The sequence below is a fragment of the Suncus etruscus genome, chromosome 6, assembly GCF_024139225.1.
Source record: "Suncus etruscus isolate mSunEtr1 chromosome 6, mSunEtr1.pri.cur, whole genome shotgun sequence".
NCBI lineage: Eukaryota > Metazoa > Chordata > Mammalia > Eulipotyphla > Soricidae > Suncus > Suncus etruscus.
Window position 1 is genome coordinate 10,032,439 of NC_064853.1, and position 23,499 is coordinate 10,055,937.

General features: G+C 37.3%; 1 protein-coding gene across 1 annotated transcript; it reads left to right on the forward strand.

Moving 5' to 3' along the window:
• The first annotated feature begins 1,391 nt into the window (after nucleotides 1–1,391).
• On the forward strand, nucleotides 1,392–21,797 carry DEPDC1 (DEP domain containing 1). Its single transcript, XM_049774395.1, has 12 exons — nucleotides 1,392–1,439; nucleotides 4,042–4,307; nucleotides 7,481–7,637; nucleotides 8,336–8,454; nucleotides 9,152–9,282; nucleotides 10,612–10,659; nucleotides 13,663–13,803; nucleotides 15,932–16,777; nucleotides 17,232–17,404; nucleotides 18,934–19,107; nucleotides 20,707–20,892; nucleotides 21,657–21,797. The coding sequence occupies exons 1-12, from the start codon at nucleotides 1,392–1,394 to the stop codon at nucleotides 21,795–21,797; spliced, it is 2,430 nt and encodes an 809-aa protein (XP_049630352.1).
• The last annotated feature ends 1,702 nt before the right edge of the window (nucleotides 21,798–23,499 follow it).

A 23,499-nucleotide genomic window follows, 5' to 3' on the forward strand; every position in this document is an offset into this window, starting at 1 on the left:
TTTGTGACTGCTGCTTTTCCATTTTGCTTTGGGTTTGTAAGGATATGTATGCAAACTTATTTTCTATCATCTCATGTGATTTTTAAAACACAGTCCTAATGTAAACCTTGCCAGCATTCTTACAAAAAATATATTTGGTGGGACATTTCCTCCAGAGATGCTATTTGCTAATTTTCAAGGTCCCTTCCCTAAGCAGCTCAGTACAGGTCCTTGTTAAATGTAAAGTGGGGTGGCCAATGGGGTGGCCTGTTATGTGGGGGGTTCACCGATTCAGGAGAATTTGAGGGGCCTGTAGAGAAGGAGGTGTGCAGCCAGAAAGAGGATTCGGGTGGCTCGGTTTGCTTTGCAGGCTCTTTTTGCTTATTTGTTTTTTGTGGTGATTCAGTTTTTGTTTGTTATTTTCTTGGTTTTTGTTGCTGTTGCTTGGTTTTTGTTTTTGTTTGTTTGTTTTGCTTTGGCTATCCTTTTCCCTTTCTTCTACTAAATTGAAATGTATAACACCTAGACAGACTCCTGGTTGTTGTGGGTTCTTTTTGTTGTGTTGTTGTTGTTTGATTTTTTTTTCCTTTTCTTTTCCTTTTTGTGTCCAACAGAACCACATAACTTGAATCTCTTAGTCAGTCTTATACATTGTAGGGGAAAAATGAATGGTACCAGGACCAGAATTGAACATTGAGTGGAAATTTTAAAAAATGATTAGACTTAAACACCAAACCCAAACAGACAACTGAATCAATACCCAATCTACAACAAACTTTTGGGGACCAATTACACTACCTTTCTGAGGGGCGGTCATCTGGGAGATATGGGACGCATGCCAAAAACAGAAGGAGGAAGGACAACTCTGGTGGTGGTGGGAATGCCCCTCATTTCATTGTCACGACGGAAATTAAATACTACTTTTAAAGATTTGTAATTCACTTTGGTCACAATAAAAACTTTAAAAAAAAATTGCTCTGGGCCAAAGGCTGAGCTCTAATAGGAAGCTGTTGAGGGGTAGGCTCATCAGACTCATCGGTTGGTTCTAGAAAACATAACTCCTTAATACCAACCACCGCCAAAGGAAGAAGAAGCGACTCCGGAGAAAATGGGGTGACACCCGAGAGCCGGTTGGCCCAGCGGGGCGCGGCGCCCCAACACAGGATCCAGCTTGAGCAATAAACAGCATCTGCCACAACACCTGCAGCAGCCGCAGAGCCCGGAGTCTAGGCCCCGCCCACAGCCTAGTCACGTGAGCCAGCGACCAGCCAATCAGCGGCGCCTCCCGCGGTATTCAAATCCGCAGCGTCCAGAGTTGCTTCGCTTTGGGAATTTGATTGCGTCCTAGGCCCCTAAGGCTGTTGCTTTATGGGGCGCGGGGTACTGAGAGATTTTGGGGTTCGGTGGGCCGAATGGAGACTCGGAACGTGCCCCCCGGGCCTTATCGGGCCACCAAGCTGGTAAGATGTCACCCCTACAGCCGGGGTGACCGTGCAACCATTTCTTTTTTCCTGCAAACTTTCTCTCTCCTGCATTGGGGGGTTTGGGGGTGGCTGGGCTTGAACACCCCCTTGGGGGGGGCAAGAAGGTGAGTTAGGGGCATTGACCGGTGTCGCAGAGTTTCGTAGTTTGTCGCCTCCTTCGATTTCTAGTCCTTGGCTCTGATCTTTAGGTGCACAGCACCCTGGAGGCCTGCATGGTGGTGGCACCCCCTATTCAAACCCCCTCCCCCTTCACCCTGATTCTCTACGAAGCAGGCTCCTTTAGAAGTCAGACTTTCTGCACCCCATCAGGATTCGAGAAGAATGTGGAGTGAGTTCCCCAGCCCCAGTCGGTTGGCTCAGAACCAGGCCTGTTGCAGTGTTTGCAAAGTGGCCTTCAGTCCTGGGCTTGTTTGTCTTCCGTCTACACAGTCTCTGCTTTGCGAGTTCGGATCTACCAGAGGAAGGCTCGGTGCAGCTCATCATGGGGGACAGGAGGACTGACGTTTCCTTTCAGCAAGCCTCTGTTTCTGCAGTGGGCTAGCAGGGTGGAAAGTGCACACCCCACCCGCCTGCAGAGGGTTTCCTTGGAGGGTCCCTTCAATCCTGTGGGGGATCCAACTCTGTGACTTGTCATGTTATCCCTAGCAGGGTTTTTTGCGGGTGTGGATGGATGGAGCAGGCTCACAGAAGTATCAGCAGAGATAGAAGAGTTCCCAGCGTGGTGACCTTTGCATAATTTCTGCCACGTTGCTTTTTTGAGTGTAGACAAGTCACGTAGTCCTGTGACTGTGGTTTTTTTTATTTACTTTGGGGGTTTGGGGGATCACATCTGGTCGTGCTCAGGGCTTCTGGCTTTGTGCTTATGGATCACTCCTGGCCTGCTTGGGGAACCACATGCAATGCAGGGGATCGAACCTCAGGTTCTCTGAGAGCAAGGCAAGTGCCTTAAATCACTCTTTACTGTCTCTGGCTCTGTGACATTCTTTTCAATTTTGTTCAAGCAGATCGGAAAATCACCAGCACACTGAACAGGAAGAAACTCATAAATCCGTTCCATATAATACTTCATTTTAATATTTTTACAGCCCAGTTAATTATTTATTGATTGTTTCCGGTTTGTGATGAAAAAGATTGCAAGCAGGTCAAAATTGGGTCAAAAATTCAGTCTCTCCAATCAATGTTTATAAGCAATAAACACTGTAATTAGAAACCAAGGCTAGATGTTTGAGTCCAGAACCTGCTCTTGAAACTGCTGCATTTTGTGTTAGAAAAGCTATTCTGTAATCTCCAGAGGGTCAGGACACTTGACATTAGAAACGCCCTTAAATATTGCCTTCTGATAAGCATAATTGAAGCCTTATAGATAAGATAAATGGTCACCTTGCGAGTACTGGCTCAACTGGACCTGCAAATTGAATTTCTTGACCTCTAGTTGTAGGACTTTTCAATAAGCCAGACCATCACATCTGCACTTTACTGTTGTAGCTGCTATTAACCTTAGAAGTTGGATGACAGAAAGTAGAAACTTTCAAAAGATGTTGCTAGATCACAGAACCAATAAGTACAGATGGATTTACTCCATTTCTCCTATGGTCAGCGGAGAAACGTTCACAGATAGTGCTTAGTAAATAAATATATAAGCTCTTTTAGTATTTAAAGCCTGCATGCGCTCAGTTTTATTTGGTCAGCATACTTCTCAAGTCGACTAAACCTGTATTTGAAATGCCTGATATTGTCTTAGCTGCGTGACTTATTAAAGCTGTGTAAAGTTATTAAAACTTTGCATCACATTCTATAGCTGAAAATGGGCTATAAAAAGTGCCTAATATGCGAATTAAAACAAAATAATAAACGTAATAGTGGTGTAAATGACAAATTCAGCATAGTATTACGAGTTAATGTGAAAACAAAGGAAAAATGCATTCTCGAGGAATGAGACAAGCTATTGTAGTTTTTTTATTGTTCATAGCTTTCCTCAATCTATTCACCCATTAAAGTGCTTTTAATAAAAATAATGACATACTGGGTTCGGAGCAATAACACAGCAAGTAGGGCGGTTGCCTTGCATGTGGCTGACCCAGGTTTGTTCCTCAGCATCACGTATGATTCCCCCTCCCCACAGTAGTTTCTAAGCTGAGCACAGAGCTAGGAAGAAGCCCTGAGCACTGCTGGATGTGATCCAAAAACAAAACAGACAAATAAAATAATTACCTACAAGTAATTAAAAACAACTAGTATGAAATACAGTGTGAACTATAAACAAACATTTTTTTTCTTTTTGGTTTTTGGGTCACACCCGGTGGTGCTCAGGGGTTACTCCTGGCTGTCTGCTCAGAAATAGTTCCTGGCAGGCACGGGGGACCATGTGGGACACCAGGATTCGAACCAACCACCTTTGGTCCTGGATCGGCTGCTTGCAAGGCAAACGCCTTGCTATCTCTCTGGGCCCTAAACAAACATTTTTATAGCACAGAAGGATGCTTGTTTTGTGAGGTCTTGGGATGTGATGAAATTTGATGAACTTGTTTTAAAGCAGTTCATATTGTGTGTTTATTAATCTAATTATTTTATTTTGCAGTGGAATGAAGTCACCACATCTTTTCGAGCGGGAATGCCTCTAAGGAAACACCGGCAGCATTTTAAAAAATACGTCAATTGCTTTACTGCAGGAGAAGCAGTGGACCGGCTGTATGATCTGCTAAGAAATAATAGCAATTTTGGTCCGGAGGTCACAAGACAACAGACTATCCAGCTATTGAGAAAATTTCTTAAGAATCATGTCATTGAAGATATCAAAGGCAAATGGGGGTCTGAAAATTTCGATGACAACAATCAGCTATTCAGGTAATGAACAGATAAGTGGCTAAAAACCTGAGTTCTTGAGCAGTAAATGTTTTATGTTCATAGAGTCTGAACTTTTACAAAAACTAGCACTTTTTAGGATACATACTTTCTGTAAAAAAGCATCCTGATCTTGGTCCAACTAAACCATTTAGAAATTAATTGGTACAAAATTCAAAAAAATATTTTTATTAACTAAAAACATGCTTTTAAAATTCTGAGGGAGGGAAAGGAGTGAGGGGGAGAGTGCTAAATGGAAAGAAAAAAAAAAGAGGGGTGAAAACGTGGGTTTCTCCAAAGGCAGAGAGAGCTCCAGTACACATCTCATTAAAATTCATAAGTTTTTGGAGCTGGAAGAATAGCACAGCAGTAGGGCATTTCCTTTGCATGAGGCCTTCCCAGGTCAGACATGACTTTCATCCAGGCATCTAGTTCCCAGAGCCTGCCGAAAGCAATTTTTGAGTGCAGAGCCAGGAGTATCCCCTGAGTTCCTCCAGATGTGACCCAGAAATCAAAATAAAATAAAATAAATTCAAAAGTTTTAAATGTTAAGAATTGACACAAAAGAGGGATTTGGGAAGAAAGTGTAAGTTCCAAAGCTCTATAGCTTTTTAAGGAAAGAGTAAGCTTTGCTTCCATCAATTTAAGAATTAGAAGACAACTTTTCACTAGCTCCTACCTTCAAGTCACAAGTAATCAGAACATCTAAGAATATATGTGGCTCTATATGATCAGTGACAAAAGAAATATGCCACATGTTAAAGACGACAGTACGTATTTATCATGTGCCAGAATCCCTTCTTTAGGATTTACACATTTTCATTTTTAGCATCTAAAATAACCAGTCTGGAAAATAAACTATGCTTCAACAAATCGTCCTGCATCTTCTGAAATGCTTTTTCACCTTGAAATACTGATCACATTAATCAGAGTAGTGAATACATTTCTTCTCCCCCAGCACTATTATTTATGCTTTTCTCTATAAGACTGCAATATATTTCTCAGGGTAGCATAATTGCTTTTTTCTCCCAATTCCTATAAACTAGATCTTTCGATTCTAATACCCATGGATATGTTTCACTTCAGAATGGCTACTTTTCAAATGAAACGTCCTAAATATTGATTCTTGTCTATGTGTCCAAAATGATTTTTCTATTGTCAAAGTAAACTGCATTCAGAAGCAGATGAGTAGTTTCTTTTGTAAAACACAATAATTCATTCGGGAAGTCTTACCCCCTCTCTCCTCTCTAATCACTTTTGTGCTCATTTCTCAGTCATTCTGTAGCTATGACTTGTCTTTTTGGCTCTAGACTTCACTTTCTCTCTCTCTTCCTAGTGAATCTCACTAAATATCCTATGACTTCAACTTCCAAAACAAATCTCTCTCCTAAGCTTTAGGGCCCCCCCTCGCTTTTTTTTTTGGGTCACACCTGTGACACTCAGGGGTTACTCTTGGCTCTGGGACCATATGGGATGCCAGGGCCCTACTACTGTGCTACTGCTCCAGCCCCTGATCCCTTTTATTTTTTTGGTTTTTGGTTTTTGGGTCACACCTGGCAGCACTCAGGGGTTACTCCTAGCTCCATGCTCAGAAATTGCTCCTGGCAGGCTCAGGGGACCATATGGGATGCCAGGATTCAAACCACTGTCCTGTATGAAAGGCAAACGCCTTACCTCCATGCTATCTCTCCGGCTCCCCTTTTTTTCTTTTTATCAAAGTCACCCACATCTTATTCAAATCTTATAAACATATTTGAATCAACGGTAGCCTTCCCTAGAGTTGCCTTGATAAATGTATTCTTTATAAATAATGATTTTGTTATCAATCGATTCTGTTATACTGCCTAAATAGCTACGTATTGCCCATTTCTGAGCTGAATAATGCTCTTTTTTATTAGGTTGGGTCATTGTTCTATCTTACTTGGAATTCTACATAACTTCATCTAGTCTCTTCTCCTGTCTTTTATTATTGTAACACAAAATATTTAGAAAAAGTTTTGGCCAAGTGTATAAGACCTTATAGGAGAAATTTGGGGTTGTATTGACAGTCATAAAAGTAGATAAGATTTGGGGCCGGGCGGTGGCGCTAAAGGTAAGGTGCCTGCCTTGCCTGCGCTAGCCTCGGACGGACTGCGGTTCGATCCCCCGGCGTCCCATATGGTCCCCCAAGCCAGGAGCGACTTCTGAGCGCATAGCCAGGAGTAACCCCTGAGCGTCACCGGGTGTGGCCCAAAAACCAAAAAAAAAAAAAAAAAAAAAAAAAGTAGATAAGATTTATTCACAATGAGAAAGTCATAAATAGTCTTTCCAATTTATATGGATATGTAAATTTAGTGACTTTTCATTCAAAACTCCTTTATAACTTTGTAGAATTTGACATGTAACTTCTCAAGTTCTTTTGTCTTACTGATATCTCTTCTTAAATTCAAATAATGATTTATGATAAACAGAACCCTTGGACTCTAGCATTGAACTCAGGGTGGTAAGCACCCTGAAAACTGTTTAGGAGACTCCCAAAATGTTGTCAATAAATACAATTAAATAAAGTCTCCTACAAATATAGGGATGTGATGTGTTATCTGTTTAAAAGGTACATAAATAAAATGTATAATAAAAATATTATTGGGGGGTGGGTGAAAAATATTATTAAAAATATAAAAACCATAAATACTAAGGAATATAGGGAACTGTAGTTTTAATGATTTGTTTTTTCTAGGAGAAGTAAATTAAGAAAATTTCTTTCATTTATAACAGATAATACAGTCTTTGGTAAAAAAAATATATTTTAAAAATGGTTGATAGTTAATACAAAGGTATTGTTTTAAATTTCTTAGATATTTGACATGTTTTACATTGAAATAAAGGAAGAAAAAACATAATGGGAGCAAAAGAGGCAGAGTACTAAAGAGTAAAATATTTAGAAAGGGTGAATTAGACAAATTCCATAGGAATTTAAAAAAAAACATAACATCATAAGAACCATTTTGAAGGTGATACCTTCCTAAAAATTGAGTAGTGTCCTAATTATAGCCTGAATATATATTGAATATATACTGAAATAAATGTCAACTTCTTATTTCTTGGTATAATAGAAATTCATTTATTTGTATAATTTCTAAGATAAAAACATTTGTTTTCATCTCACATTCTTTAAACTGCGTACTATTCTTAATCAGATTTCCAGCAAATTCTCCTCTTAAAACTCTTCCACGAAGACATCCAGAGTTGAGAAAAAACAGCATAGAAAACTTATCCAAAGATAGAGAAAGTATTTTTAAATTACGAAATTTATCTCGTAGAACTCCTAAAAGGCATGGATTACAGTTCTCCCAGGTAAGATACCCATTTACCAATCACTAGTTTAAATTTAATTACCTTGTAGTTGCTGTTAGAATGATTGATGATTTATTTGTATTTGAAACCAATGCTGGAGTCTCATAACCTACAGTAACTTCTAAAATATATAATTGTTTGGTACTAGAGCATAGTGAGTAGGACTGACACCTGATCATAGCCAGGTTTGACCTCAAAACGTATATATATAGTGTGTATGTTTGTGTGTGTGTGTGTGTGTGTGTAAGTCTTAGGAACAATAAAAATGGTAGTGAGCTATATTTCAAAGAGTATATGAATAATATAAATATTTTAACTTGATTTGAGGGTGGTGAAAGGAAGTACAAAATCAAAAAATTTTTTTGCCATGTGATAGTTCCACAATAAGCTGATAGAATTACTAAAGACTGGGCTGGAGAGATAGCACAGAGGTAGGGCATTTGCCTTGCATGCAGGTGATCCAGGACAGATGGTGGTTCGATCCCGGGCATCCCATATATCGAGCCTACAGGGAGTGATTTCTGAGCGCAAAGCCAGGAGTAAACCCTGAGGCCACCAGGTGTGACCCAAACCTCCCCACCCCCAAAATAAAGAATTACTAAATATTGGGAATGGAGTCAGTCCATTAGTTCTCTAATTTGTGTATAACAAAATTAGCCTTTAATTGTTTGGGTTGTTTTGTTTTTTTTTTAATTCAGGAAAATATTGAGAAAATGACCCGTGAAGCAATTAAAGAAGATGAAGAAAACTTGGTTGACAATAGAGATATAAGCCAGGAAGATGTTGAAGAAGTGTGGAGATATGTTATTTTGATCTCGTAAGCTATCCACAAGATCCTGGGGTGTTGATCATGTTGATTTGGCTCTTTGATCAAAATGTGCAAATGAAAAACAGCATCTTTCAAAGCTTAGCAATTCGCCCTTAGGGGACTGGAGAGCCTGGTGGTGAGTGCACATACCGGGCACACACCTGACTCACTTCTATCCCAGACATACATGGTCCCTAAAAACATCACAGAATGTGGTCCTGGAGACCCCTGGGCACCATTGTGGTGTCTTGTGGTGGCTCTGACACCACAGTGCCTGAACCCCTCATCATGAGGCTTTTGCTTAAACTAACTCCAACCAGTTGGCCCCAAACCACTGGCAAGTCCCTCTGGCTTCCTGAACCCCTTTTAGGAGTTTCCCTCTACTCTTCCCCCACCCCCAATATCAAATTAACCCTTAAATGTGTTTCCTAATCAATGTTCATGGGAATAGTTGACAATAGATTATTCTCATTATGATTTTCTTTTTCTCTGAGTCAAAGTTATATTCATAGTTGGGAATATATTGAAATCCTTAAGATGACATTAAGGTAGACATATTTGAAAATACATACTAAATAGGCACTTTAAAATTTTGGTTTAAGGGAAAAATTCTTCTCATGGTTTTGTTTGCCAAACTCATTCATATTAATACTCTATTTCTCTTATTATATGAAAAAAAATGAATTGTATTCTTTCTTCTTTTTAGCTTGCAAACCATTTTAGGTGTGTCATCTCTAGAAGAAGTAATACATCCCAAGCAAGTAATTCCTCAGTATGTCATGTACAACATGACCAATACAAGTAAACATGGAGTAGTCACATTGCAAGACAAATCAGGTTAGTCTTGAATTTTAAAAGTGGGGATCTTTTTAAACTTGCTAAGAATGTGGCTGTAGCAGGAATACAAAAAGACCAAAATGTAGAAGGCATGCTATTTTAATTGGGGGAACCTCAGGGTGTTGATGGTTTTATTGGGGGTGCCTTAGTAATAATCATCTCAGTGGAATAAGTTCCTAAGATCAACTCATGAATGGCATTATTTTTAATGGGAAGGTTAAGCATCTAAAGTTCAGAGAAGATAATTTGAACTGTTCGGTTGGTCACATTTTTAAAAGATGGCCCAGAGTATACGAGGTATTGTGCTAAAGATTTAGTAGTAAGATAGAAGTGATTTGTGCCTGAATGGAATTTAATGTGTAGTTATGAGCAAATGTGTAAGAGGGAAGGTAAATCTGGACAACCACAATAGAAAGCTACAAATTAGCTCAACTCTCAAGCCCCATATTCTCAAGCATACAGATTTTTGTATTACTGGTTATATAATGTATGGATTTCAGATAGGAAAAATAAGGGCGATAAATCATGCCAGATACAACGAGATTTGTAGTGCACACTATATATTAAATATATTTTAACTATTAACTTTTCTTTCTAATCAGTTGTTCTCTGTAAAATTCAGTGGTGGTGCTAATTTTTTTTTCTTTCTGTGGATAAGGACTTTAAGATTCCAATAGTATATCTCAGACTTAGAGACTTTGTTATAATTGCATGTAGTGTTGGCATCAGTAGCAATCTTTCAAAGCTGATAGTAATCTATTTTAAAGCATATGCCCTGTGGCTTTGTATTTGTGTCCATCAACAAAGCTAAACAAAACCTGATTTTATACACACTGTTTTCAATTTGTGTCAATCAAAAGATTATAGGTAGAGCTCATTGGGAAAGTACTTCAATATCAAATACAGTTCATTTTGGCCATAGGTTTCACTCAAATCTGTAATATTTTTAAATTATACTATATATGAAGATACTAGCAGTAGCTAAATGTAAGTATTAATTTTTTTATAATGATCTACCTCCCTAATAATTATTCTTTGATTTGAAAGCAGCTGATATTTTTAGGTGTTGAAAAAAGTATCAAACTCACAATCTTTTTAACTCTTAATTTGTATTTTAAAATATTGACTTGGTCTTTAATTTTCTTCAGCCCACGGTGTAAAATCTTGGAATATATAAGTGTATACATAAATGAACTGATAAAAACAAACGTATACATGCATGTTCATATATGTATATTTAGTTTGTTGGTCTTTAAATGTACTTTTATGAAAATTGTGTGATTTACTGAACAATGTTGATTTTGTATGTGAATATGTGTGTACATACAGATGACCTTCCTCACTGGGTATTATCTGCCATGAAGTGCCTCGCAAACTGTAAGTTAAACAAAAACAAATGTATTTATTTGTCTTTGATGGATAGTATTTAACAACCAAAAATTTTTACAGTTTTTTAAATCCAGATAAAAATTAAAGTGTATCATTTTTTGGTATTTAAAAGAAAATCCAGTGAATTTGGTTGTATTTCTTTGTAAGTGGAATGCATTATAAAATCCTTACCTTTTACAATGCAGGCAATTTCATCATTTAGATCTATCAGTATGACTTATTTTTTATAAATTACATAACCATAAACTTAGAGGAACTCAGAGGATTTTTAAGTATGTTCTACACTTAAAGTTGCTTTCGTGAAGCCCTGGGATTTAATTCACAACTCATAACTAAAGCACATTGTAAAGTGAAAAAGGATCAACCAGAATTGAAGTTTCATGAAATCCATAAAACCATAAATCCAAAATTCATAAAACCCCTTTGACTTTATGCACAATGTCAGCTTTCAGGTACTTTGACTTGCTTCTTTGACTTCATATATTAATGCAATTTCTTATTATTTAAAAGAGATCTCTCAGGGGGCCGGAGTGATGGGGCATTGGTAGGGCGTTTGCCTTGGATGCAGCTGACCCAGGGCAGACCACGGTTTGATCCCCCGGTGTACTATATGGTCCCCCAAAGCCAGGAGCAACTTCTGAGAGCACATAGCCAGGAATAACCCCTGGGTGTCACCGGGTGTGACTCAAAATAAAAAAAAAAAACTCTCAGTAAATAAACTATCGTCTAACATATTTTTATATCAACCTTTCTCCCTAGTGATCCATTTTAATGATTTCATTATATCAGACCACAGTTGAAAACCCCTTATCAATTTCCAAAACCTACAAAGCTAGTGCCTTTAAATAATTAAATGAACAAAAGTTATATTTTACTAATTTTTGTAACAAAATATCTTTTCTGACTTTTTTAACATTAGAAGTACATTTTTAGTAAAATGTAAGTAAGCTAAGTTGAAAAATTCATCCTTTGCATCTTATTAATGGTCAAGATAAATAAAAATTCCCTGGTTGTCCACTGGGTGTCAATATGACAAAAATAACGATAAATAGAAACAGTAAGTTAGAGAAACATTTTTCTCAATTTGAGGTCAACTGTTGAGTCATAAGCTTAAAAATGTAGTTTCTCTGTCTTTTCTACTCCTTTAACTGACATTCTCTCATACTTTATAGCTCATAATTGGCAACTCTTATATATGCCTACTTTGAGGGGTGTCTCTGATGTCAACATTATTGGGGATTTATATCTTTCTGTTCTTTTCAGCTCATGTTATACTTAAATGATACCAAAGATAAAACCTTGTGAATTTTTGTTTAATAATAATAGATCTAGTCAGAGACCAGGGTCAAGCTTCTACTTAACCTTGTTCCTTGATCTCCCACGGTGAATCCTATAACATATGGAATCTGTGATCTAGATACTATCCCCAAGATTTTTCCAGTTGCCTCAGTTTTATTCCAGAAATAAAATTTCTGGAAATTTTCATAAAATTTATGCCTAGTTTATTTCAAAAAATAAAGACATAGAAAAATTGTCTAATACATAAGAGCTATGTATTCAAACACATTCTATTTTTTCTATATATTATTATATAATATTCATTATATCTCTAACTATAAACTATAATTGTAATGTCAGTATTTTGTCTTGAAAAAGTTTCTAATAATTATCAAATATTTTAATTGTACATTTTTAAATCCTATCCAAAATCCCCTGTAGAAAAATGTTTATTTTGCTCTATGTAAAATTCATATTAACTTTTAAACTGTACGTTTCATTGGCCATACACGTTTGGAAACAGATATAAACTATTTTAAATTTTGGGAAGAATAAGATTTAACTTGAAAGATGTCATGGTCACTCATATTTGACTTCCGATCATAATCACTAGGGGAATGAATAACTCATCAAAGATTCTGATTCAGGGGCCAGAGAGATAGCACAGCAGTGTTTGCCTTGCAAACAGCTGATCCAGGACCTAAGGTGGTTGGTTCGAATCCCGGCATCCCATATGGTCCCCTGTGCCTGCCAGGAGCTATTTCTAAGCAGATAGTCAGGAATAACCCCTGAACACCGCCGGGTGCAGCCCAAAAACCAAAAAAAAAAAAAAAGATTCTGATTTAGTAGATTTTTTGTTTTAACTTTTGTTTGTTTGGGAGCCATACTCTTTGGTGCCTAGGGTTTGCTCCTGGCTCTGTGTTCTGAGAGCATTCCTGGCAATGCTCAGGGATCCATAGTCCATGGGTGGTATCAGGTTCTAGTTTCAATCAGGCCCAGATTTTTTTAAACAAATTCTCGGCCATAAGATTCCTATAACAGTGTCTGGAAGCTACTAAATTAGTAAACCAGATGTTATTCTGAGCTATAATTTTCTCACCTATATTTTGAGAACAGGTCTTATTTCTGAGGAAAGTATTAATGAATTGACATAACTAAGAGTATGTTTTGTGTTTGGCACAACTATTTATAAAGACAGATTTACAAAAGGATTTGAAAGAATTATTTGCAATATCCAAATATCCTTTATCTTATACGTGAATTGTTATAAAAACCAAATAAAATTGAGTTACCTGAGACTTTCAAAATACATTTGCAAACTTATTTTATATATCATTTGTGGACCATCTAAACACTTAAATAACACAAAATGTTAGTAATTGCTTGCAATAGTTTTTAGTGAAAATGTAACTAGGACACAGGAGGGGAGAGACAAATATAGTGGATCAGACACTTGACTTGTATGAGTCGGTTGGGTTTGATCTCCAGCACCATATATGGTACAAGGAGCACTGTCAGGAGTGATCCCTAAGCACAAAATTATTGAGTAATCTCTGCACATTGCCAAAAAATAACTAGAGTAATGAGATGACTATAACCCTTTAAATTTTTCAATTGTGGCAGAATCTGTCATTAAATATAACTGTCATGACATACAGATTTCGTAGTTTTAAATTGTATTCAAATATGTTTGCTTTCCCTTCTACTTTTTAGGGCCAAGAAACAATGATTTGAACAATCCAACATATGCTGGATTTGAGCGCGATGTATTTAAGACAATTGCAGATTATTTTTTAGATCTCCCTGAACCTTTACTTACTTTTGAATTCTATGAATTATTTGTGAACATTTTGGGTATGTATGGATTTTCACGTTTTTCCATCTTCATAACTTAAAAACTCTAAAAAGAATAGGGCAATATGAAGTTGACAGTCTTTACATTTTATTTAATTCATTAGAATACTCAAATTACCCACATACAAATTGTGTGCTATTTTTCCCAGTAATTTAAGTTTATTTTTTAACACCAACTTTTCTACTAGGAGTTCTCTACTGATGGTCAGTCTCCAGGTTGCTTCAATTCAGACTTAGCATTAACTATCCAGAATTATCCCAAACCCCATGCATTAAAGACGAGTCCATTATTCCAGTGTTTTCTTAGTGAATCTTCCATAGAATGAAGAGGCAAATCCACCAAAGTACCTGCAGTTCAGATCCTGATTGCTAATGGATACCTGAATCTCATTGAGTTCGCCTAGCATGTCCCTGTATTCAGCTTAGAAGCTTCCTTAACTTTCTTTCAGACATATAATTGAGGCTTCATTACTGCTCATTATATTTAATTGATGGAATCATTGGCCCTTGGGAATTAAACTCAATCTCTAACCATTGCTCTCAACTCCCTCAAGTTACTGCTAGAAGAAGTGCCAACCTCTCAACCAGAGCCTGCCTGGAGTCAGCCCAGTCTTAGATGCAGGAGTATTCAAATAGATTCATTTGGAATCATGAAAAATGAAAGAAACTGAAGCAGATAGGGCTTCTGCTTTGCATGTGGCTGACCCAGGTTCAATTCCCAGCCTCCACTATGGTTCCCTGCCAGGAGTGATTCCTGAGCAATACCAGGGGTGGCCCAAAAAAGAAATAAAAAACTTTATTTAGGGGCGGGAGCAATAACACATCGGGTAAAGTATTTGCCTTGCACAAAGTTTACCTGGGTTCGATTCCCCGGCATCCATTGGAGCCCTGAGATTTAATTCACAACTCATAACTAGAGCGCATTGTAAAGTGAAAAAGGGTAAACCAGAACTGAAGTTTCATGAAATCCATAAAACCATAAATTCAAAATTCATAAAACCCTTTTGACTTTATGCACAATGTCAGCTTTCAGGTACTTTGACTTGCTGCTTTGACTCCATATATTAATGCAATTTCTTATTATTTAAAAGAGATCTCTTTGGGCTGAAGTGATGGGGCAGCGATAGGGCATTTGCCTTGATTCCCCTAAGCCTACCAGGAGCAATTTTTGATTGCCGAGTCAGGAATAACCCCTGAGCACCACCAGGTGTGGCTCAAAAACCAAAAACAGAAAGAAAAAGAAAAATGAAAGAAGCATTCAAGAAATCCCAAGCTCTATGCCAGAGATAAAGACCCTAATTTAGGATGTATTAACCAATTGGGGATACAGCTGACTGGTCCCATGTCCTGTTGCACCCCCCCACCCCCACATTGTGCCTCCCTCCTGAAGCTGTATAGTCAGTGGAAAATAATAGTCTTCCCCAAATAGAGTCCAACTGTTCTTTATTCTTCAGTGAACGATACTCCAGTAGCTGCTTCCCTGTGGATAAGCTGCTTGTCCCACATACAGCAGAACCAAATTCAATCCCTGGCACTATATGGCCCCCAAAGCATGTCAGGAATGAACCCTATATTCTGACGTTACTGGGTAAAAAATCAAAAACTTAAAGAAATCAGAGGGCCACAGACGTAGTTTAACAGGCTGAGTGTTTGTATGAGAGCAGAGACCTGGGTTTGCTCCCCGCACTACATGCATGGTTCTCAGTGTCCTCAGTGTCATCCACCATCCACCACCTCCACCTTCCTGATACTGCTAATTGTGGCCCCCAGTGAGAAAATTAAAATTAGAAATACTTTCCCACAAAAGTTCACTTTATGTTTTCATGATGGTAGCACAGTTGCATAATATTCAGACTGAGAAAGTAAGCTAGGGTTGAATTTGACGCCATCCATGCATCCGACTTGTGCAGCTCTATTTCAAAGTTATAAATAACAAAATTGAAAAAAACTAGCTTTGCACTTTGTAACTGAATGTTGCATGTGTCCTTTTGAAGTGGCTTTTAAATTAAGCGACGGCTGTTCGTACTATACTAACAATATATACTAGAGTGATGCCTTTGGTTTTTGTTTGTTTCTTTTGTCCACCATCACACAGTTGCATCTTAATTTTTGTTTCATTTCCTGGTAGTTGTTTGTGGCTACAGCGCAGGTTCAGATAGACCCAGTGGGATGCATAAAACCCGAGAGGACCCACAGTCTGAAGCCACGCGCTTAAACACTTTGAATTCCTTCAAATCAACTGAGTGTCTTCTTCTCAGTCTCCTTCCTAAAGACAAAAGCAAAGAAGAATCCCAGACTGCCGAGAAGCCACCGCTAAGTGATAGAGGACGTCAGGAAAAATGTGCTAAGAAAATGCAGCTAGTTAAGCTAAGAAACAGAAGGGCCAGTGCTCACGACATAGTGGGAGGAAGTTGTCATAACTTAGTAGCTTTAAATGCTATGCATGCTCTGTCTGCTAACAGCAAGCCCAAGAGTTGTTCTTTAGAAGGTATTTTAGAGATCGCAGGAAGTTCCAATCAAGAGGCCACCAGCATCTTTCACCAATCTGTTCTAAGCATAGGACAACACAATAAACAGTTTGTAGAGTCGAAAGCCCAGCAAGAATCCTTAATGAATCTTCATTTGGAGGAAAGTATCCCAAAGCCACTTGGTGTTGGTTTTAAAAGAACCTCTACTCTGACTGTTCGAGATCAAGAGGAGTTAAGTAATGGTGAAAGCAAGTCCAAACAGCTCTGTAGGTCTCAGAGTTTACTTTTCAAAAGTGGTTCAAGAAGGAATAGTTGCATCAATATGCCCGTGGCTGAAATTATCATGAAACCAGACCATGGATGTGGCAGGACTCGCGTACAAACAGCCACGGAAAGCAAACTTGGAGAGTCTTGTCCCACAATCAATAAAAGACTCTGCAAAAGTGCCATAGAACTTTCAGGAAACTCTTTGCCTCAAGCTTCTTCTATGTTGACTGGCGCACAAAGTAAGGTTGATGCTTGGAATGCATAAAACATTAACTCTTAATGTTTACTAACTGTGCTTTGCTTACCTGGCTTTGCTTTCCTTGAATTGGCTTTATATTTTTCTCTAAAATCGAATGTTTATTTATTTTTTGGTAAAAAAAAAATGCACTTGTCATGACTTCACCCAAATTTCTTCTACTTACCTAAAGTTCTTCTTTTTCTTTAAACTCACTTATTCTGAGTCACACAGTAAGTGAGGGGTTTTAATACTTGGAAACCTTGGTTTTCAACTTGGAAATATTTGGTTCTAGAGCAAATGGTTTTTTATGGTGCATTTGAAGAAAGTGAATGATTTAAAGCATAGCTGAAAGAATTGAGACGCTAAAATAATTTTGGTTTATTACTGATAGCATAAAAGCAACTATTGTCACTAATGATTTTTTTTTGATGGGGGGGAACCAACTTACTTTCTAGGTCTGCTACAACCTCATTTAGAAAGGGTTGCTGTGGATGCACTGCAGTTATGTTGTTTGTTACTGCCCCCACCAAATCGCAGAAAGCTTCAACTTTTAATGCGCCTGATTTCTCGAATGAGTCAAAATGTTGATATGCCTCAACTCCACGATGTGATGGGGATGAGATCGCTGGTATGTTGATTTTTCTTTTTTAAATACGGAAAGTATAAGTCTTAGTTCAGAAACAAAAACAAAAGTTGTGGGAGGAGGGAGTAAGACAAGCCATATTTTAAAAAAAAGTACTTAATCATTCTAGTCTGAAAATCTTAGTTTCTTAGGTGAAATACTTCAAAAATTATAGTCATTTCTGTTCTAGATTATTCTGCATTAATTTTTTGTGCCCAGTCTGTTATATTTTTATGTCTTAATCTTTCTCTTATCTGAGGTCTTGGCTTCTTCACTCTTCCAATGCCAAACATAGCAACTGCTTCAGACTTTTAGACTGCCATGAAGTACCTCATGCCAGTTCTGTTCAGTGGGGGAAGAAAAAGGACACGATAAACCTATGAAGCTATGATTTGGTGGAAAATCCATGTACAACAAGTCAAAGTGCCTCAGAAATTGCAATAGTAGGGAACTTATGTTTCAAGGATTTGTGAACCCAGGATAGCATGTTATATTATAGGCAAGAAATTGGAAAAAAAAATACTCAGCACTTGGTTGCTGAGTATGAGGTAGAGACATTTATATGTAGACATGAGCTGAAATCCTAGCTTTAATCTCTGTCTTTTTTCCTTCAAGGGCTGTCAATCTGTCTAAATGCAGTTACAAATAATAAAGTTTCTATAGCAAAAAATCTAAAAGCTCCATACTATTTAACTTACTAACTAAAGGTCTTTAACATTGTTAAACCTAATGTTAATAGGAGGAATAATTCTTGTGTCATAGTGCTATCATTAAAAAAGATTGGGAAAGATACGTTGAGAGACATGTATGGAGATATGTATGGAAAATAATTTGGGTTTTCCACCTTTTGAGTTCGAGGTATACAGAATCCAAGAGAGATTTAACAGAATGTTTGCAATGTGGAGAAAGTTTCAAGCAGAGCAGTTATTTTGGAAAGGTAGTTGTTTATGTTTGGAGAATAGAGAGCTCTTCAAAGCTGAGAAAGAATATAAAGCTGTGGAATGTGATAGAAAAAAGTTCTTGGAAGGAAACTTGAAAAAAATAAACCAGACTATTTCAGTTCCATAAATACACTTGTCATTTATTTTGTGAAAAATACCAAAATTTGCATGTTAATACTAAACATATTTTAAAATGAATGGTGTTTGTATATACTACTACTGAATTTATTATATATTCAGATTTGTATCTTTCTGAATTAATTTAATATCAGAGGTAATTATCTAATAGTCTTTAAATGATTTATCTATATAGCATTAATGGAATAGATCAAATTTATTTATGGATAAAAGTGTGATAAAATTAAATAAGAGACTAGTGCTTTTATTTTGCTTGGAATATATTACAGAAAATTGAGCAAGTTTTTTTTTAAAATAGATATTCTTTTTATCATTAATAACTTTGCATCTTTAAGCTGAAATCCACTTACCTCCTTATTTTAGTACTTAAGCATACTGCTACCTGGAAATAAATTAATAGTCTAACTGAAGTGAAACCTTAGATTCTTTTCAAATCTTCTCTTAATCTTTTTCTAGATGATACACACTTTTTCTCGATGTGTGCTATGCTGTGCCGAAGAAGTAGATCTTGATGAGCTTCTGGCTGCAAGATTAGTTTCTTTCTTAATGGATCATCAAGAAATTCTTCAAGTACCTTCTTATTTACAGACTGTGGTGGAGAGGCATCTCGACTACTTAAAAAGGGGCCATGTAAGTTTTGGAAAGCTTAACATGTTGCATATTGGTTGCAAGTGGCGAGCTTATTCAAGCTAGGATAATCAAAAATGATGATTTATCAGTTTACATAGAGAACTACTGGAAGTCAGGAGTGTAGACAGACTGGGTTCAAATCGCAATAGGATCCTATTTTCTATCCTACCCCTTGGACCAATGGAATGGAAATAGCATCACAAATTTAGTTTCCAGAGCAAAGGAAAAGAGATTCACCCTTCCACCATTTTGAAATGATCTTGGTATGGACTCTGCTCTGATTTGGTCTATGTGTAAGGTAAAGCCATTGGGTAGTTGAGAGTGAGGGGATTGGAGAGGGCCATACTCTGTTAGGCTCTAAAGAAATGTGGAAAATAGGGTGGAATAGGAAGAAACTATGAATAAGGAAGGAAAAAGAAATATTAAGCAGTCCAAAGCAACAGATGTCTATTATGTTCAGTCATTTGCTACTCTCACATGCATTGTTTCATCTTGTACTTATCATTCTGATATTACCCTGATTTAACTATTCTAACTATCCCCTACAATTTATTCTCCTTCTTTTTGGAGGGAGTTACACCCAACAGCACTCAAAGATTACTCCTGGCTCTGCTCTCAGAAATCTCTCCTGGCAAGCTCAGGGGACTTAATGGGATCCCAGGGATTGAACCCAGGTCAGCTGCGTACAAGGCAAATGCCCGACCCACTCTGCTATCACTCTGACCTCAACTTATTCTCTTATCAATAGATATTATAGGCTTTATATATCCTCTTGACCTTAAAGTGTAACACTTTTATAATTACTATAGCAGAACATTAATATTTTAAGACAAACTAGAATACTGTTTTATTGCTGCTTGATAGATAGGATCAAAGTCTATGAGTAGTGGTAATAATAATAATAATGGCTGGGGCACATTATGGTTGGAACCATTATGATAGCACATAGCAGGTAGGTTATTTGCCTTGCATGCTTCTAACCAGATTTGATCCCTGGCATTCCATATGGTTCCCCAAGCCTGCCAGGAGTGACTTCTGAGCGCAGCAAAGCCAGGAATAACCCCTGAGTGCCACCAGATGTGGCCTCAAACAACATCAGCTGTAGCAACAACAACAAATAATAATAGGGGCAAAAAAGATAGGGCGTTTGCTTTATACACAGATGACCCAGGACAGACCCTGGTTTGATACGCTGGCATCCCATATATATGGTCCCTCAAGCCTGCCAGAAGTGACTTCTGAGCCTGAGTGCCAACAGGGTGGCCCAAACACCAAATAACAACAACAGTAATAATAATGACTGTTTTACTTAATACTTAATTGAGTGAGAGGCACACAATATTTATTCTCACAAATTCCTTCTCACTGATGAGGAAAAACAGGCCAAGAAGACAAGTTAAAGAACTTGCCCAAGATTACAAAACTAAAGAGATTAGAAAGACAGAAATTAGAGACTGCTGTGCTGCTGTCACCAGTTTTCTTAAAATGTTTAGTCCTTGGTAGCAAAAGACTAGGCAGCAAATCCCACAGAGAAAGCATGTTAACCAATAGGAAGAGCAGAATGGATGTCCTTGGATGTTATTGTTTTATTCTCTATAGATTAGAGATCCTGGAGATGAGCTCATTGCTCCTTTGCCAACTTACTCATATTGTAAGCAGATCAGCACACAGGAGTTTGAAGAACAGAAAGTTTCCCTTTCACAAGCTGCAGTTTCAGAACTTTTGGAGAATATTATTAAAAACAAGAGTTTACCTCCAAAAGAGAAAAAGAAAAAACTGAAACAGGTAAGAGAGGAAATGAGTTCTAATGCATAACTGTTTTCTAATATGCCATTGTTAATATTAAATATTTCTTATGTGAATATATTGGACTTTATGTCTGGGTTTTAGACCAGGACTGCCTATCTACTTTGACTCTTTACCCTGAGAGTTAAGTAATAATATTAATTGGAGATTTTATCTTTAATTTCTGGTATTTTATCTAATTCAAGATTGATTGGTCTGGGAAGACAAATCATTGGAACTTCTATACATTGATTTTAGTGATTCATCATTGAAATTTAGAAATTTTAATGTTAACTGGGAGTTGAAAAATCTTACAATGTACTACCCCAGTGATGCTCAGGGGTTGCTCCTAGCTCTGTACTCAGGAATTACTTCCTGGCAGTGCTCAGGCAACTCTATGGGATTTGCCAGGGATTGAACCCCTATTGACTGCATGCAAAGCAACTGCTCTGTCTGCTGTGCACAATTCCTCAGCTCACCCAATCCCTGTCTTTTTGTTTGTCTTCGGGTCTCATTCAGCGATGTTCAAGATTTATTCCAGGGATCACTCCTGGCAGATTCTGGGAACTCTATGGGATGTCGAGACAGAATGCAAGTTGTCAGTGCTCAAGGCAAGCACCTTTTCGCTGTGCTTTCCTTGGGCCCAAATCACCATTTATATAAGGGTCTAGAAAAAAAATTAATGATATGAGAATGATTCTGAATTCTTATAAAATTTTGAGCTCTGTCTTTAACTGCCTTCTAATCCCTCTCCTTGTTTTTAGTTTCAGAAGGAATATCCCGTGATATATCAGAAAAGATTTCCAACCACAGAGAGTGAAGTAGAAATCTTTGGTGAAAGACCTACAATAAAGCAGCCAATACTAATTTTAAAAAAACCAATGTTTCGTAGTCTGAGGTACTAAATTTAAAAGTTCTGTTAGACTTAGAACCACGGTACATGAAGCCATATCTATAACTGAAGAGAAAGTTAGTTAATACTTTCTTAATGGAGCACAATATATATAAGATACCAAAATAATTGTGGATTTTGTATGTGCTTTTTGTTTATTTTTTGGTTGTATTTTGGGGCCACATCCCTGAGTGTTTGGGGCTACTCCAGATGCTGGGTTCAGGGATTGAACTGAAACATACAAAGCATATGCTCAAGCTATTCGAGCTATTTTCCTGACTCCCCATCACAGAATGATTTTTGTGGATTGTTTGAAGGATCACCCAGAACACCCACCATCACTGGGAATCTTACAAAGACCACGAAGTGCTGGGGATTGAACGAGAGTCAGCAGTGTGCAAAGCCTATGCCTTAACCCCTGTACTATCTTTCCAGACTCCCAAAATATGTTTATTTTTAGTCATTGTGAGACTGTGAAGAAATTAGTGGATCTCAATTGATAACAAATGAAGTAGATTGTATCAGCTATTTTAACTGTTTTGCTCTTTATTTAACCATCTGAAAAAGTTATCATGGTGTGCTTACATATTACTTGAATTTTGAAAAGTGACATTTTTTTTTCAAGATTAAGCTACAATTCTGTTTTAAAGCAAAATATCTCATCATGCTTTGGGACATTAGCTTAAAGAACTCGTGAAAATGTGAAAAATTATTTGAAAACAGTTCTCAACCGCTAAATATTGCACTCTTTATTTTGTATATTATTTTCCTATTTTTTTCTATTTATATATGTATGTGCTTTTAAAATAATTGTGTATTTTAAGATTTTTGGTTTGTCTTAACATTTATCCCAACTGCATCATACATCTTATTTTAAATGTCTTTTGCTTTCTGATAGTCATAAAGAAAAGATTAAGGAAGCATTAGCTATCATGTATGTCATATATTCATCCAAAGATATTTATCAGAAGATATTATGTGCCTTTTTATTATTTCATATAAGGGGAGATGATGCTGAATAAAATAAAACATCCCTGAAAGTATTTACTTTCTAATCTGGGGATGAGATAATTTAAATGACAAATACACCCTGAAATCGAGTCCTGGGGATTCCTTAGAACTAGACTTAGTTCTAGTAAAATCTGAATTTTAAGTGATGAATGTAACTATTGGTGTTCTTCAAACTCTGGGAGATTCTAATATCTAAACAACTTTGAGAATCAATGCTCCCACATTTTTGAGAAGCATTTACATAAATGTCAAGATGATGACATTGCATTAGAAGAAAATGCCAACTATAAATGCCTCTTACTGTGAGTTTTTTTTTTTTTTCAGAATTTCTGCTTGATTGACTTGGTACAAACTTGAGTTATTTTCTTTCATATTTTACTCCAGGATTGCTTCCTGTCTGTTTCTTAACTTCCTTTAAGATCAGTCTTCCACCTGAAATTGCTATTAGGGGTGGAGGGCACACCCGGTGACACTCAGGGGTTACTCCTGGCTATGCACTCAGAAATCTCTCCTGACTTGGGCGACCTTATGGGATGTCGGGGGATTGAACCTTGGTCCCTCCCAGGCTAGCACGCATGTGTCAGACGCCTTACACCCTGAGCCACCACTCTGGCCCCCCCAAATTGCTATATTTTTATTAAAAAAATGCTAATTATAATTGTCAAACAGCAAATGGTCACTAATAGCCTTTTTCCAGAACCTTA

Coding starts and splice junctions, on each gene's coding strand:
- DEPDC1 (XM_049774395.1), top strand. CDS start 1,392: ATGGAGACTCGGAACGTGCCCCCCGGGCCTTATCGGGCCACCAAGCTG. Junction 4,308..7,480: donor GACAACAATCAGCTATTCAG/GTAATGAACAGA, acceptor ATTCTTAATCAG/ATTTCCAGCAAATTCTCCTC. Junction 10,660..13,662: donor CATGAAGTGCCTCGCAAACT/GTAAGTTAAACA, acceptor TCTACTTTTTAG/GGCCAAGAAACAATGATTTG.